General features: G+C 43.0%; 1 protein-coding gene across 4 annotated transcripts in view; it reads right to left on the bottom strand.

Annotated features, from left to right (window-relative positions):
• Nucleotides 1-17,033, bottom strand: part of STX3 (syntaxin 3) — a 56,745-nt gene that overhangs the window by 1,397 nt on the left and 38,315 nt on the right. For 2 of the 4 annotated variants that reach the window (XM_029575298.1, XM_029575297.1), the window contains one exon: nt 2,143-2,244. In XM_029575298.1, the coding sequence (XP_029431158.1) occupies nt 2,161-2,244 (84 nt within the window). In that variant the 3' untranslated portion in view covers nt 2,143-2,160. Of the gene's footprint in view, nt 1-2,142; nt 2,245-2,584; nt 5,448-6,971; nt 7,101-17,033 lie in introns of those variants that run through there. The other 2 variants (XM_029575296.1, XM_029575295.1) reach the window with 2 other exon arrangements.

Raw genomic sequence — 17,033 nt, forward strand, 5'->3', positions numbered from 1 at the left:
CTCTTTTCTTTGTGTTTGATAATATCCGAGCGGTAGCATTTTGTAGGAGTTGAAGTGGCTTAGTGTGTATTGCAGGAATGCCAAGTAAGAGCGCATTACAATAGTCAATCTTCGATAAAATAATAGCTTGGAGGACTGTACGGAAATCATTGAAGTGTAGTAGGGGTCTGAGTTTCTTTATTGTTTGGAGTTTAAAATAGCAATCCTTTATGATGGATTTGATGAATGGTTTAAATGAGAGGTGATTATCAATAATAACTCCTAAGTTGCGAGTGTGCGATGGGGAAGTTGGTAGCTGAGTAAGCAGGAGGGATGTCTGGGAGCGGTTGCCTATTAGATATGATTAAAAGCTCAGTCTTGTTGGAATTAAGAGCTAGGTGCATGTCCTTTAGGAGTTGGTTAATGGAGGAAAGACAGGATTCCCAGCTGCGTAAAGCAGTTTGGATGGTGTCAGAGAAATGGAAGATGATTTGCACATCGTCAGCATAAATAAAATGCTTGATGTGCAGGTTAGTGAGAAGCGTGGTAAGGGGAAGCATGTATATATTAAATAGCGTGGATGAGAGTGAGGAACCTTGGGGTACACCTTGGGGAAGACTGTTGGGATCAGATTCATTGTTGTCCATTGTGACAGTGAAAGTGTGATTTTGGAGATAAGATTGAATCCAATCAGTGGCCTTGCCAGTGATCCCAATATTTCTAAGTATGTTGAGTAGGACATCATGATTGACTGTGTCAAACGCAGCCGAGATGTCAAGAAATGAGATAAGGTAGGAGGATCCTGAGTCGGTTCCTTTAATAAGGGTATCGTGTAGGGAGAGGAGCAATGTTTCAGTACTTAAATGCTTCCTGAAACCATATTGGGTAGGAGGGAGGATGTTGTTCTGTTCAAGGTGATCGGATAGGCGTGAGTTCACCAGCTTTTCAAGAACTTTAGCTAGGAGGGGTAGGTTGGACACCGGTCTGTAATTAGAAAGGGTGGTGGGGTCAAGGTTGGATTTATTGAGTAGCGGTTTAACTATAGCTTGTTTCAGAAAATTCGGGACGAAGCCATGCAAGGCAACACCATTCTGTATCCATTACTTTTTCAGTACCTAAAGAACTGGCAAACAGCAGCACCAGTGCCCTTCCACCTACATTTTCCCCTATAAAAAATGCATTTTTGAGAAGTCCGTAGTATTTCTAACCACTGCATGTTTCACTGGCTGCAGTCTGCTTCTGCCATTCTTATGTCACCCGCTACTGTTTAAGTGAAGGCCCCTCTCACCCACCCCAGCTGCCGTTTACACGAAAGCCCATCGCGTTCAGGTTGCATTCAGGGGGAGGGAGTAGCGCCATGACTGAGCACCCACTCTCAACCCGCACCAATCCATTGCTCCTGGGCACCTGACTGCCACGGTAAAAAGGAGGTGCTAGGGAAGATTTTGTGGCACCTAGGAGAGGTGGCTGGCAGCGCGTTAGGAAAACACGTGCAATTTTACAAGCTCATTACTCGAGCATCCGTTTTCCTAACATGACTGCTGCTGACAGACTTTTAGTTTTTGGTTCCTCCAACTTAATATTGCCACGATGTTAAGTCAGAGGAACACCAGAACAGTATTTTCTGCTTTTCCGTAAACTTTTGGGGCTCCTCAAGAATGAATGCTGGCTCCGGGGCAGGTGTTAATTTCTGAGAGTAAAAATGTGCATTGGGCACACTTTTTTTTGCATCAGGAGTAATAGCTAACAGATTCATCAACATGAATTTACATCTGATCAGTGCTATCAGCTTCACACTGGTTTGGACATGCTAATCCCTTTATTGCATGAGGGGTTTTGGACGTGCATCCAAAACAGCTGTAAACCTGGGCCGCACTCTATTGCAGCGGCCTGACTGTTAGAAAGTATCTCGCATCCATCCCGTAGCTCCAGCTAACTTTACATGAAAACCACCTCTCAACCTGATGCTCCCAAGTAACATTTACATGAAAGTGGCTCGTGCTCCTTGCCAGCCTCAGGTAATATTTATATGCAGACCTTCTCATACACCTGACACCCCCTGGGAAATGTTTACATGAAAGCCCTCACCCTCCAGTTAATATTTACATGAAAGCCCTTCTCATCCACCCAACACCCCTCCCTTTACACGATGGACTCTCTCACCTGTTCATTGCAACTATCTCAGGCAAAGATTCCTCCAATCGTAGAGGTGATGACGATGAGGAGGAGGAGGCTGAAACAGCAAAGCATGATCATAATCTTCTTCTACTCATCCCACAATAGGCGGAAAGCAAAAGAGAGGAAGAGAGACAACAGTAATGAGAGAGACCCAGTCTGAGGGTAGTCAGAGGAAAGAGGAAGATCAGAGGACAGAGTAGAAGTGACAAACATTTGGATGATCTTTTGTCACCAGTGAAGGAAGGATCAGAAGTTGAATCAGAACCAAGCTACTAACATTTACACAGTCCAGTGAATACCGGGTCAGATGGGTAAAGGGACAAAAATCGGCCAACAGATTCACAAGGGAGAATGCGTCAATGACAGAAGGCAACAGAGACTCTGTCAGGCACCAGGGGCCGTGAAGGAATCTAGTGACACCTACCAATCTGTTCAATATCCTTTTCTTTATTTTAAAATTCATAATTTAAAAAGGAAAAAATATTTTTCTATTTACATTTCCAACAGCTGCATGGATACAAAAAGAATATGTAGACAGACGTACAATCCAGTGCCGACCACTTAAAACAGGGAGAAGCCCCTTGCAGTACCAGTGATGTTAAGCAGACAGCAGCAGAGGTTGAGCTGCTATTTGTACACAGATATAAATATGCATATATTACTTTTGAACTTCATACAAATATATAGCATCACTCTCTAGCATGGCTGGATGGTAAAGCCCACAGCGGAGGGGGTGGCAGATGTGCCAATTTCCCAACCTCTCTGACACAAAACATTACCAATTTTTACTTTCTTTTGCTAGAAAGAGCTCAGACTAAGATTAAAGCAGCACCGTCTCCTACAGCAGCTAACAATGCTGTGAAAGAAGCCTCAGGCACCCACACAGTAAGGTTGCCCTGCATGTGATTATTGTTTTACATTTTGCTCTTTCTGATTTTGGCTACCCGGTCATTTCTTTGCTTCTGACAAGTGCATCCAGAGCAGTCTTGGACCTGCCTCCTTCCTACAGCTGAGCCAACAGGAACCCACAGAGAAAGGGGGTGACTGCAAACTTGGACATGCAGAGGAGGAGGCAGATGTCATAGGATTTTTTAAAAATATTTTTCTACAGATTTTGTAAAGCCAGAGGAGTGAATGAATTGGTTTGGTTCTTGAGTCAGAGGGATACAACAGGTGAGGTCAACTGCAGGTCTTAAAAGCCACAAACCGGCCAGGTTTTCAAGCTCTCCCTAATGAATGTGCATGAGAATTTGCATGCACTGCCTCCATTGTATGCAGGTCTATCTGATACATGTTCCTTGTGGATATCATGAAAACCTGGCCTGTTTGTGGCTCTGCAGGACTGGAGTTGGGTCCCCCTGGGACTCGGCCTCACTCATTTTGCCCACACGTGAGGATATGGCACATCTGTTTTAAGACATCTTTGCTCAGCAAACCTCCATCTTAAGTGCATTCAGCTCTTACATCCTAAGAGAGTCACATTATACACAGCACAATTAATCAATATAACATTTCTTGGTTTCCAGCCTATCTCCCCCCAGAGAGAAACACACGCATCTGAGCTAAGTAAATGATGATTTATATTGCCTTCTAGTTCTGTATTAGTAATGGCCAATAGTCTGTGTGTTAATAATGAGATAAAGCTTAAAAATAATTATTTCTTTATTCCCTGTTAAAAGTGGGTGCTATTCATTTGTAGAGCAGTCCTTGGTTCTCACGAACCCTCAGCAGGCCTGCTGTTCAAGGTTATGACAATATCCAAATTATCCTCTTGTTAAAGCAAATGTTTACGAACATACCCCACAATTATTCATAGGCGATCCTGAACAGCAGAGTTAGTGGAGGATTTGGGATACATTTTATGGCTGAAGGCTTAGCACTACTAGCTAGTAAAGTAATGCTTAGAATGACACAGTTTAGAGATTATTGCACTCCACAATGGGCGGTCACAATCACAGCTATCAACTCTTTGGCTAAAATTATTACAGATTTCAAAGTCTCTTAAAAAAGTTCTCAGAGGGAGGATGAAGTCCACTCTTTTGTCTTCTCATACCTGCAAGGGTTGAGAGGTACTCTGTATGTTGGCCATGGAAGCAGCACTTCAAGTCTTTCTAGACTCATTTAAGGCACTTAGTTACAAAAAAGCACAGACAGGAATTTTACATCATGCCTTCGGTTGCTTTGACACTTTTTGTGTCTATGACAACTTTACTGTCACAAGTGTTCAGCAGGAGTTATGCGATTGATCCATGTTAATCTCAACCCAGTTCCCAGGTTTGCAAAATATAAACTCCAGCAACACAATCAGCGCAAACAAAAAGGCCCCAGCCCATGAGATCACAGACATCAAGACCACTACAGCTCCATCTGTGCCACAGGACTCACAGGAGCCTCTAGGTCAGCTCACTGCCTCTTCATAGAGAACGGAAGAGGGTCACAGATGATCTATTGTATGGTAAAAAGAGGACTACAAAGCTACTTGAAATTTTGCTCCATTCTTGGTTTTAGGCCTTCAATGCCAAAGGATCCTCGGAATTACAGTCCTCTAACCAGACAGACCTACAACTCTCTAAAATACATTAAAATGAAAACCATAGCCCAGTATCCCAGAGCTCAGAAAGTCAATTTTTCACATTCTACTATAGCAAAAGCGCTAGAGGCTTCCAGAGGGGACATCAGCCCTCTGAAAGGAAGTAAATAATATTACACTAACACAAGATCACAGTGCCACATCGAGAAATCTATAGGGTTTCTGAAGATTAAAGTGACCTGCCTCAGCCATTTCTCTGGCCAAATGTTCCAGGGTTGGAAAGCTCACAAAAACCTAAATAGATTTAGAAGAAACCTGAGAAAAAAAAACACCATTATAAATTGCACACAAGAAAGGTCCCTTCATATTAGTTCAAAATAAAGATACTATATCAGCTCTCAGGAAGTGACAACGGGTATTAAAAGGGAAGGCTACCCACTCCTAATGTTTTATGGAGATGGAAAGGGATGTGTGAGGTAGGAATTAGTCCCAGCCACTCCTGCTACATTGCCATGATTGGTGGAAACCTGGGACAGGAAGAATGTACGGTCCAGCCACAGGAAGTGACATCAGAGAGAAGGCATAGTTCTACTGGAGTGATGAAGCTGTTGATTTGGAGGATGGAGGAGGAATTGCTGATGGATCCAGGGTGGGCAAAGTAAGGCAGGGTAAAACTTGGGAGAGACAGTGAGCAGGTGGAAAGGGAAGACATCGCCTTCTGCTGCAGCACCACGGTGAAGGAAGAGGCAGGAACGGCAGTCTGGAAAAAACAGAAGGGAAACACCAAGCATTGAGTCATGCCCAATTATAAAAATCTCAGAAAAACTTTCCTGCTTTTCAGCATTGACCAACACATGACGTACTGGAATTACCAGTTTTCCACTTTCGGTGCACGTCAGGTTATTCTAAAGGATGGAGAGCAGCACACACAAGGTGATTATATACAATGTTATCAGCAGCAGAAGCCAAGTGACTGTATTTCCCCTGCGGCAGCTGCTACGAACTGAAGCGTATAATTACCTACACTCCCCGTCTATGCCTTTCAATTGAAGTGGAATTAAAAGTTGCTTTCTAATTCATAGACCTTTGGATACTTTATGGAAAGATTTCAGATTGCGGCTTGAGTTATCAGAAATCTGCAGCCACTCTGCACCGTTCCTTTCCTAGAGCATAACCTGATGCTGCTGACCCAGCTTCTGCTCATTCAGTGGGCAGGGGCTGGAAATGCTGCAGCCGTAGAGTTCACAGCTCCCAGCGGGGAAAGGAATACCAGCCCTCCTGCAATGAGGATGACTAGGAATGGGATTGAGGATGCAAATGGACCATGCTCCCCTAGGAGCTGCAGTATCTGGTCTACACAGGACTGTTACTGCAATGGCTGTGTCATGGGGGAGGGGGGGGAAGGGAAAGGTAATGCAAATAGAATACACTGCTATCTGCCACTGAAGGCCCAGCAGGGTCAGGCTCCAACAGAGCTGGAAGCCCATAAGATTGTTCTATTGGAGCATTAACACCCTACACTGCCCGTAGCAACAGGCTTTATTGTCAGATTAACATTTTTGTCTTGGTCAATTCCATTTCTCCAAGACCTTTGACTTGATATTCATGTTTTGGTTCAAGAAATGCTAAAACCTTGTATCACGTGCCTTATCACGTCAGTAAAGATAAGGACAATAACAAACCTCAGAGCAGAAGCCATAAGTTCACGTGGCTTGTTCTGTGCTTTAACTACTACACCAGGGTTCAGAAATGTTTTTCATCTGAATAGGAAAACATCTGCAAAATCTTGGGACATGTTAGTGGGCCGGGGAGGGTCATCCCGATGAGCACTGCCTCCTGCGCAGGGGAGTCCTGCTGCCTGTGGGAGATTCCAGTGAAAGCTGCTGCCTCTTCCTCCCACATGCGCTTCTTGTTTGGAAAAGAAAGAAGAAAGGTATCTGGGAGGAGGAGAGCCCATCCCAAGGCTGCGAGCGTGTGCGGACTCACAAATTGCCACTTCCACTGCTCCCTCTCGGCAGCTTCCCCCTATGGAGAAAGATAAGCAGGAACGGGAATGGTGACAAGACAAGGAGGTCAGGGAAATAACAATTATGTTGTTCATTTAGGTATCTTATCAGCCTCCATTAATTAAAACTGGTCAGGCCAGCTGTAACCCTCTGGGAAGGGCTAGAGAGGCTGTATGCAGTGGCCACCAGGTGAGGGCTAAGGGGAAATGATTAACTTTAGCTTCTTGCTGTGTCTAATTCACAAGAACCCGTTACCATCACCGCACTTCTGTACTTACAAGTCCAGCCCCTCATGAGGAGTGGGTAGCCCGCCGCAGCTATTTCTTATTCAACCCCACGGCCAGTCCAATAATCAAAGCTACAACTGCCAGAATGATCACCACGATAACAATAAGAATTATCATTTTCTGAGGAGAGGATACACAAAATAATTAAAAATGTAAACCTTAAAACTGCACTTTCTACGGCTTTTTATAGATAATTAAATTGCATGTGATAGCATTTGGTGTCAGTCTCAGACCCCCCCTTTAAGAAACCTGAACATGGCACTATCTGACCTCCAGGTAAATATACAGAATTCTCACTCTCACCTTAAGCAAGTTTGCTTCCTGTAAATGGTGTTTTCCATAGATAGCAGGATGAATTAGCCATAATCTGTAGGGTGACAGAACAGAACTGTCTCTAAACAAGTAGCGCTTTGAGTTCTACTGGGCATGTGTGGGAGTTTCTGCTTGGGCGCTGTCTTAGTTTCTCTTCAGTCTGTTCTAATGCTAGGACAAGGATAGGTTTCTGGCCAGGGAGAAGGGTGGGCATCTCATGACTAATTCATCCTGCTATCTACAGAAAACACCATTTATGATAAGCAAACTTGCTTTCCCCGCCCCCCCCAAATCGATAAGCAGGGCTGAATTAGCCATGATCTGTTGGGGGTCCCAAGATGAGGACTACAGCATCTTTTTTTTTTTTTTGCAATCCGGACTCTACCATGGAAAGTCGTTTAAGTATCATGTAGTGCAAGACAGTCTGTCACACTGCATTGTCTACAAAAGCTAAGGCATCTAAGCAGTAATGGGACGTGAATGTATGCACCAATGACCAGGTCTTCAATTGGAACCTCTCTGAGGTGTGCAATGGAGGAAGCTGTTGTTCGGACCTGCTGAGCTCTGACTGGATTAATGAGATCGAGTCCAGCTGCTGAGTAGAGGTGTTGAATGCAACTCTTAATCCAATTGAAAAAGTGTTTTCTTGGCTACAGTTGCGCCGAGCCTATTTAGATCGTATGAGACAACAGTTATAACATTTTCCTGTGAGACTGCATGCGACGTTTGGAGGAGGCCAGAGCTATGTTGCAGTCTAATGTATGCAATGACTTTTTGTCCTCATATGCGTGAAGTTTTGGAAAGAAAGTCAGAAGAACTATTGATTAGTTTAAGTGAAATGCAGAGATGCCTTCTAAGTACTACGCTGTCATGGAAGAAGTGCACGTAAGAAGAATAATGAACAAGTGCTTGCAATTCACTCACTCTGGGTAGAAATCACTGCTACTAAAGAGAGGTCCTTCCAGGTTAAGTATTTCAGAGCAGCAATTTCCAAAGGTTCAAAAGCAGTTTGCTTAAGGTAGATGAGGACTACCTTAATATCTCAAGGAACCAATGCTTTACAAAACTGGTGGACTTAGTTGCAAGAGGCCTTTCATGAATTTAGAGATCAAAGGATATATGAAAATAGGTAATCCGTTTTCTAAACAATAAAACTGTGATAGCCTGAGACAAGTCCAGCTTGTAAAAGATGGTGAAGATAGGCCAGCAGATGTCTTGGCTCACAGTTAAATGGGCTCACGTTGTGGGACATGCACTATTTTATGTAACATTTCCATTTAAAGGAGTAACTGCACCTCATTGATGGCTTCCCTCCTGAGAGGATTATATCCTGAATCGGTTCTGGTGCTAGGACTGAGCATTCAACATCCATGCTGTCAGATTGAGGGTTGGCAGATTTGGGTGTAGGAGAGATTCTTCTTCTTGGAATAAAAGAAGATTGTTTCCTAGATGAATTGGAGATCTGGCAGAGAGTTGAACTAAAGAGGCATACTATGGTTGTTTTGGCCACACTGGTGCGATCAGAATCATTGCGACTTGTTCCCTTGTGAGTTTCTGGATGGTCCTTCCTAAGAGTGGAATTGGAGGAAAAGCATACACGAGCCAGTATTCCAAGGAATTAGGAAGGTTCTGGAGTTTTGCGTAGAGTATTGACTCAAATAGAGCAGAATAGATTTCATTTTCCATTTTGTTCTGTCACAAATAGGTTGATTCATGGGTGATCCCATGATTCAAGGACCATTCATGTGGTCAGAATATTCTGCTGAGCCTGTCCACCATAGAGGCCTAAAGTGTGACTGGATTCTGTATTGTCCAGTTCCATATCTGTAGGACTTCCTGACACAGGATCCATTATCCAGTTCCTCCCTGTTTGTTTACGCAGAACATTGCTACTTGATTGTCTGTTTGGATCATTGTGTGTTTTCCTTTGAGGATTTGCCTGAATGCATGTAGTGCATTGCACAAGGCTCTGAGCTCCAGTAATCTGATTTGTAGCTGGCTTTCTTGAAGTAAACAAATTTCTTGCATCTTGTAATGGCCAGTGTGGGCTTCTCATCATATGGTGGAGGCATTTGTGACTAGTATCACTTGATAAGGTACTTGTTGAAGGGGAGATCCTTCCAGCAGTCTGGATGTTGTAACCACCAACATATCTCTTCCTTCATCTCTTGAATATGAAGTGGTTGCAGGAGGTGGTTCCATTGAGCCCTTAATTCCCATTGTAGATGATGCAAGTACATCAACTGAACTACATGAATCACTACTGCTAGGTGTCCTAAGAATTCGAGAATGCGGGTGGGCTGTCGTAAAGGTTGATTTCAGTAGCACTTTGTCAGTTTTGCAGATTATTGTTATTCTTTCCGAAGGAAGGAATGCTCTCAATTGTGTGGTATCTATAATGGTGCCAATAAATTGAATCTATGAAGTTGGTTCCAGTATTAATTTTTCAAAATTGATCATGAATCAGAAGGATTGAAGAAGGTTTATTGATAACTAGAGATGTGATTGGAAGATGTCCCTTGATGGGGCTACCAACAGCCAATCATGCAAGTAAGAAAATACTCAAATTCCTTGACAGCATAATTGTGCCACTACCACTGCAAGGTATTTTTTGAAGACTCGGGGGGCAGATCAAAGGCTAAACGGAAGAACTTTGTGTTGGTTGTGATGTGTTTCCACTTTAAAACATAGGAAACGCCAAAAATAAGTGGGTATTGGGATATGCACATAAGCATCCTGGAGATCCAGAGAGCACATCCAATCATCCTGTTGAATGAATGGAAGGACTACAATCAGATAAGCCATTCTGAATTTCTTCCAACATAAATATTGATTGAGATTTTGAAGATCCAGTCTTCTTTGGGATTAAATAGTGGGAGTAAAATCCTTGATTATGAAGAAAGAGAGATACTTCGTGAATTGCATTTTGCTGCACCTTGAGCTGCAGAAGTGGAAGGTTAGTGGGATTGGACAATGGCACAATAGTGAGCGGGGTCAGTGGTTGACTTGCAAAATTTAGATGGTAGCCCTACTGCACTATTTTTTTTTTAATTATAATATTTTATTAAACATGGATAACAGCACAGAGCAACAAAAGGTAAATATACAATGGAAAAAACAAAAAGTAGAATTAACACATCCGGTGGAAAATGTGGACCCTCCATTATAAATAGTAAAGCTAAAAGCTTTGGCAGTAATAACAAACACAATTTGCTGACTACACACTATGACCACACTGATCATAATACTCTGTAAGAAAACCTGCACTTAGCATTTTCAATTTTCTCCCCCTCCCCCAACCTCCCTGGAGAGTATAAGAAATTGTTTGGCAATTTACAAATATAGTAGGGTGACTCAAAGAACAAGTACTACATATGCACAAAATAGTATAAACACATTTAAAATAAACAAACAATAATAATAATAATATTTATAAAAGGCATCACGGCACACCTTCATAAAGTCATGCTACTGGTTCCCAAAGCTGCATTATTGGAAGCTTCCCCCTAGATCTAGCCGATAGCAGTTCCATCTCCATCCATTTACATAGTTTTGCCATCCACTCTTCAATCGTGGAAGCCTGTGTTTTCCCCCATAAGCGCAGTATCACCCGCCTCCCAACGGCTATTAATTTCAAAACCAAATCATTGTCCTGGTTATTGCTTAAAGCAGCTGAGCAAAAAAAAACAACAAACCAGAGCAAATACTCTGGGGTCATCTGGCACTTCAGCAGAGTACACTGCCGGGACGGCTTTCCCCACCTCTCCAAAAACCAGCAAGCACAGGACAAAAGTATAAAGTGTGTGCTAAGGTACCTTCTGGCCACAAGCTCTGTAACATAAATCAAATACATCCCTCCTGATCTTACTTAATCGAGCAGGGACCAAGTATGTCCGCATCATAATTCGATATGGTTGTTCTGTGATATATCAAGGACCGACAGTATCTCCATAAGCGCGACCAAATTTAATCCCATTCCCCCACTTCTATCCGAATCCCTAGTTCCCTATCCTAAGAGTACCGACCCTTTGTAATGCCTTACATATCCTTCCTACCCTACCTTTTACTCTCTTATTTAGAAAAATTGCTGTCTCTAATAATGTAGGGTTCGGGATAAGGACCCTTAACATCTGAGCTACAAGCTACTTCGCACAATTGCAGGAAAGCAAGGACAGAAAAAGCATCCAAATGAAACCTATCCTTAAATATTGCCCAAGCACAAAAGACCCCCTGATTGAACAAATGATAGAAGAATCTCAATGGTGAGTCGTGGATCATAGCACAAACTCTGGGAGGCCATAACTTCATTAACTCCCCACACCCTAATAACAGAGTCACTTCCAAGATATATTTTTTCCCCTCTCGTATTATTTATTTAGTACTTTTTTATACCGACATTCATGATACAGATCATATCTGTAAGGTTCTCCCACCATCTCTTGGCAGTCACCCCGACCCAAAATCCCCCCCCGACACGAGGACCACCCCCATGGATACCATCCCCCTCTAAAACTACTCTCTAACCAATGCTGACAAGGATCAAGATTCTGCTACTACACCAGCCAGAACACTAAATAGGGCTGCCCTATAGTAGCCTTGGACATCAGGAAACCTAACCCCACCTTCAGATTTGTCACGCTGTAAGGTTGCCAAGTTTACTCTAGTCATCCGGCAACTTACATCTCTTCCCACCATATTTTATCTCCTCTATCATAGATTGAATTCTCTTCCCTCTAAGTCGACATGCCAAAATCTTGCCTGGCTTATTGTTATGCTCAAAATACTGAGCCTTTAGCCTTTTCATAACAAAGCCAATTTTTTCCTGCAAATTGCTATTATATTGGGCTCTATGAATCCTCAATTCTTGCAACACTGCTCCAGATTCCTGTGACTTTATGTATCTGCCTCTTTGTCTCTATCAATTTTTTAACAGGTCCTGCAGCTTCGCATTATGCTGCCTATTCTAATCTCTTAAAGTTGCCTTTCCTGCCTCCCAGACTGTTTTTATATTGACCTCTCATGTATCACCGAAAGCAAAGTACTCCGACCAACTATCCCTAATAGCCTGACATACCTCCCCCATCATTCAGCAGTGAGTCATTAAACTTCCAGAAATGATTCCCCTTTTCTATATTACTGTCCCAAGCTAGCTCCAGAGTTACTGATGCACAATCTGAGATCACTATTGGTTCCATTGTGCTATCCACCACACTCTAGACATCTTCCTGCCCAAACCACCAGATGTCCAATCTGGAATAAGAACCGTGAGGATGAGAATTGCTGTATTATTTTTAAGACCCACTGATCTTTTGATATTTGATTCCAAACTGATGAAAAGAGTTGGATTCTGCTTCCCACTTGTTGCTTCACTATTGGTTCCCGAATCATCAAAAACTTTGACCAGTTTTTGCTTGATGTTGTGGTTTTTGTTGGCAATGTTCTCTTTGTCATCCTCTTGTTGGAGCCGGTTGAGATTGCTAATGGTGGTAGTCTATCCTGATAAGACTTGTATGATTATTTTGGGTAGTATGGATATTTGTAGGATAGGAAAGGCCTCTGGTTAGATGGGTGTGGATAGGCTGAAGTAGATAGTGATGATGTTGGTAACGGTGGGGCTCCCGGCATTACCTTTTCAGGAAAAAAAGGCACTACCGGGTAGGCCAGTGGAAAACATGGCTGCTCCAGTTCTGGTACAAAAGAGGTGGAAACCCTTTATACTTTGTTCGTAATTTGTTCCATGGCCTATTGAGATGTCTGGGCTGGTGCAAGTGGTGGGACATCTTCCTCAGAGACTAGAAAAGATTGTTTCTTTATTAGTGAAGGATTGGATGGTAACAGAAGGATAGAACAGATGGGATCCAGAGACTTTAGAAGGAGACCTTGGGTAAGTAGTTGGGAGACTGGTAAGGCTCTGGTGATAAGAAGACAGATTGTAGCCTAGCTTCTGCTAGCTAAGCACTTTAGGCTGTGTATAGTTGTGTAGGTAAAGCAGCTTTCAAGATTTTCTGTGCATAATGTTCTCCTGGATGGACTGGTAGAATTGGGAAGACTGTAGAGCGAGGTGACAAAGGAGAGCGGTATATACCATCTGGTGTGAAACATTTTGTGTTCTGTGTGTATTGATTCCACAATGCCTTGCATGAATACTGGCACAGAGTCTGATCTTCAATGCATCAGGTGGTTATCTAAAGCTGATGCTTTAGATCTTACATGCATTGGCTGTGCAGCTGTGTTCTTAATATATTTTAATCTTTTTGATATATCTTGCTTTGATGGCTTCGGTGCACCATGTGCCAATTTTTCCAATGGCGAGTGCTTTGAATGCACTGATGCATTGTGGGTTGAGCCGTGGTCTGATGCAGTGTTCTTTGGTGGACTGTTCAATGCAGCAACACACTTCAGGGATTTTGACAGTTTTTGCATTGATGCTTCTGAATGCATCTTTTGCTTTCACTTGATGCTGCATTGATGACTTAAGTTTTGTTTTTTTAGACAGCGCTGGGTCTGAATGCACCAAATGCGTCGAGGAGTCTCTGATTGACTCTGTGGACTTAAGCCATTTTGGGCTTGATGCACCTTGGATTGTCCATTCCGGGTCTCCCCTGTGGGAAGAAGTTGCACTGGAGGATCTGCTTCTGCTGCTCTGTGATAAAGGGGAGGAATGATGACTCCTAGAAGCTGATCTGCTTTAACTCCTGGCCATCTTTGTTGGGATCTCAGGGACATCTAGTTACACGCTGGGCAGTTTGGCTGGTCATGGTCGGGGCTCAAGCAGCAGTAGCAGACTTTGTGGCCATCTATATTTGGCCACAAGAGCAGGACTTAAAGTCACGGATGGCTTTTTTGATGCCATTGAGAAGGTTCCAGAAGTTCCTCGCAGAACTTCAGTGTCTTCTTTAGGTGATTCTTTTTTTAGAAGCAAAATAATAATGCAGCACTGAAAAGTGCTGTTGTGGGTCGCTGGAATCAGTGCGATAGAACAAATATAAACTTAGAAGCAGAATTTATGAGTGAGAGACAGATAAACCATCTATGCAGAGCACACAGAAAAAAACCCAGAAAGAGCAGAAAATAAGGCAAGTCCCACACATGCTCAAAGATCTACTAGCTTGGAGAGACAGTTCCACTCAATGCCGCCCTGAGAAGTCACCCCACAGATCATGCTAATTCAGCCCTGCTTATTGATGGAAAAAGTAGAAGTCTCTTGTAGTGAAGACCTATAATGACACCTCTATAAGAGAAAAGCAAGTATCCCTTGTCGTCATCTGTGTCAGACACATACCTGATAATGATGTCATATCTATCATTGCCTCTCCCAGCAAGCAGAACAGCAGAGGGAGCTCACAGCACTGCAGTACCAGCCTCTCCCAGCAGAAGGCTCTCTGGTACTGGAGTGTGGAGGTGCTCTCAGCATTGCCTAGCAAGAGGCACTTTAGGGAACGGTGCAATAAGGCTGGTGTGTAAGGAGCTCATAAATACTCTAATTCAAACATTCAGTTTTCCATATTTTTTTAACAAATAACCATAAAGAACAACTTCCTGTACACCAAGCATCATGTTACTTTGCTACTACTATGGTACATTAAAGAGAGCCATGTGAAGGAATGAGAGGCTTGGACAGAAAAACAGACAGGATGAAACAGAAGCACAGCAGAGAAGGATGCTGAAAGACGAGGGGTCAATGCTGGAAAGGCAGTGGTTCCTGTATTACTGCTTTCTACGATATGGGACACTCATTATTGGGAACTGGGATCAGGACACACAAGAGTCAACTTAAAGCAGCAGTATAAACAAAAGCAGAAAAATACTCCTTTTGCTCTGAATTTGTAATCCATTCCTGACAAAATATGAGTAGCAACTTTTTGAAAGATCTTTCTACTTCGTTACTCCCATCATTATGAATCCAGGGGCCAGTTTGGAGACTGGTAAGTTAGAAGCTGCTGTGCTGACTGTCATCAGAGTCTGTGCCGGTGTCTCTCGCTGACAAATGTAAAGAATGAACACGACACAGAGAACAGATGAACAGATCTTCACAGGAGCCCTGTGCCGGCCTCACGCTGACACACGTAAAAGCATGAATACAACATGGAGAGCCGAAGAGAAGGAGATTACTAAAAACAGGAGGAGGACCTTGATAAAAGGAGAAAAGAAAGGATACCCAAGAATAAGACCAATCTATTATTCAACAGATCCGTGAAGCAGCAGATTGCTCTCCTGTGAACCCTCACTCATACTGCTGCTTTAGAGGAGCCTGTGTTTCATGGGAACGAGCAAGGATTCTTCACCCAGAACCAGGAGGCTGGGTCTGGGCTCAGCAAATGATTTTGCTTTTTCCCTTTCCAAGTGGAGGAGGATCTGGAAAGGAAAGGGAGGTGGAGGGGAGTCAGAATAAGGAGTTTTGTTCTAGGGTGAAGCAGAATGAGCTTAGATTTACTGTCTCTGGTAAAAGGGCAAATTCAATCCCTGTGAAAGATGGCGCTGCCTGTCACAATCAAATGCCCTCATGGTGAAGATACTGAAGGTCTCGCTTTCAAGTTACTTACATCCAAGAAATAAAAAGATTGCATTGTGCTGCCAGTTTTCAGAAGATGGTGCTGGTTTTCATTCCCATGGTCACTAGGTCTGTTATCCTCCTAACTGTGGGCTCTTATCTAGCTTTTGATGTCAAAAGACACTTACATCAATTATCAGCAAGACTGCACTTATAAAAGGGTCTTACAAAATTGCCACACACACAGGAAATATATAGCCAGAGTTACATCATAGTCACAAAACTAACATTACACTGGGAATAACAAAATTCAGCTGAAAGCTTCCTCCCTCTGGGGTTAGAATGGGCCTCCTGGCTTGCATCTGTTCAGCTACATTTTACAGCTTCTCTCTGTTTCACACTCAGTGGTTGCACAGGCAAAACAGACCGTGCAGCTCTCAGTGTGTCTTTCTACAGTGACATCACCTTAACGTCTGAAGGCTCAGGCTTGCAAAGAACACATCCTGAGCTCTGCATTCCATTTTCTCTCTGCAGTAAGGGACAGATTTCAAAGGATCTAGCCATCTAACTTCAGGAGAAGTCTTGAACGAGTAGATGTGACTCAGTTATTTACACTTTCGAATAATAGAAGAACTAGGGGGCATTCCATGAAGTTAGCAAGTAGCACATTTAAGACTAATCGGAGAAAATTCTTTTTCACTCAATGCACAATAAAGCTCTGGAATTTGTTGCCAGAGGATGTGGTTAGTGCAGTTAGTGTAGCTGGGTTCAAAAAAGGTTTGGATAAGTTCTTGGAGAAGTCCATTAACTGCTATTAATCAAGTTTACTTAGGGAATAGCCACTGCTATTAATTGCATCAGTAGCGTGGGATCTTCTTAGTGTTTGGGTACTTGCCAGGTTCTTGTGGCCTGGTTTGGCCTCTGTTGGAAACAGGATGCTGGGCTTGATGGACCCTTGGTCTGACCCAGTATGGCAATTTCTTATGTTCTTATGGCTAGATCCCCACTAACTCATTTTCTCCTGCTAAATGGCTACACAAAGTTGCCCAAATTGTAGGAGTTCCTGGGAACTTGGTTAGATCCGGCAGGGAGTGGTTAATCATTTCTCTCTTTGCAAAGGATATCAGGGCTGCGTATGGCCATCTGTTTTATAACTGACTAGATTTGAGAACATTTTCAACCAAGGCCTAGCCGACTAGGTTGCGACAAACGTTTCCTAAATCTATCCAACCATAAAATAGATGGCTATG

Source organism: Rhinatrema bivittatum, chromosome 13 (genome assembly GCF_901001135.1).
Source record: "Rhinatrema bivittatum chromosome 13, aRhiBiv1.1, whole genome shotgun sequence".
Classification (NCBI taxonomy): Eukaryota; Metazoa; Chordata; class Amphibia; order Gymnophiona; family Rhinatrematidae; genus Rhinatrema; species Rhinatrema bivittatum.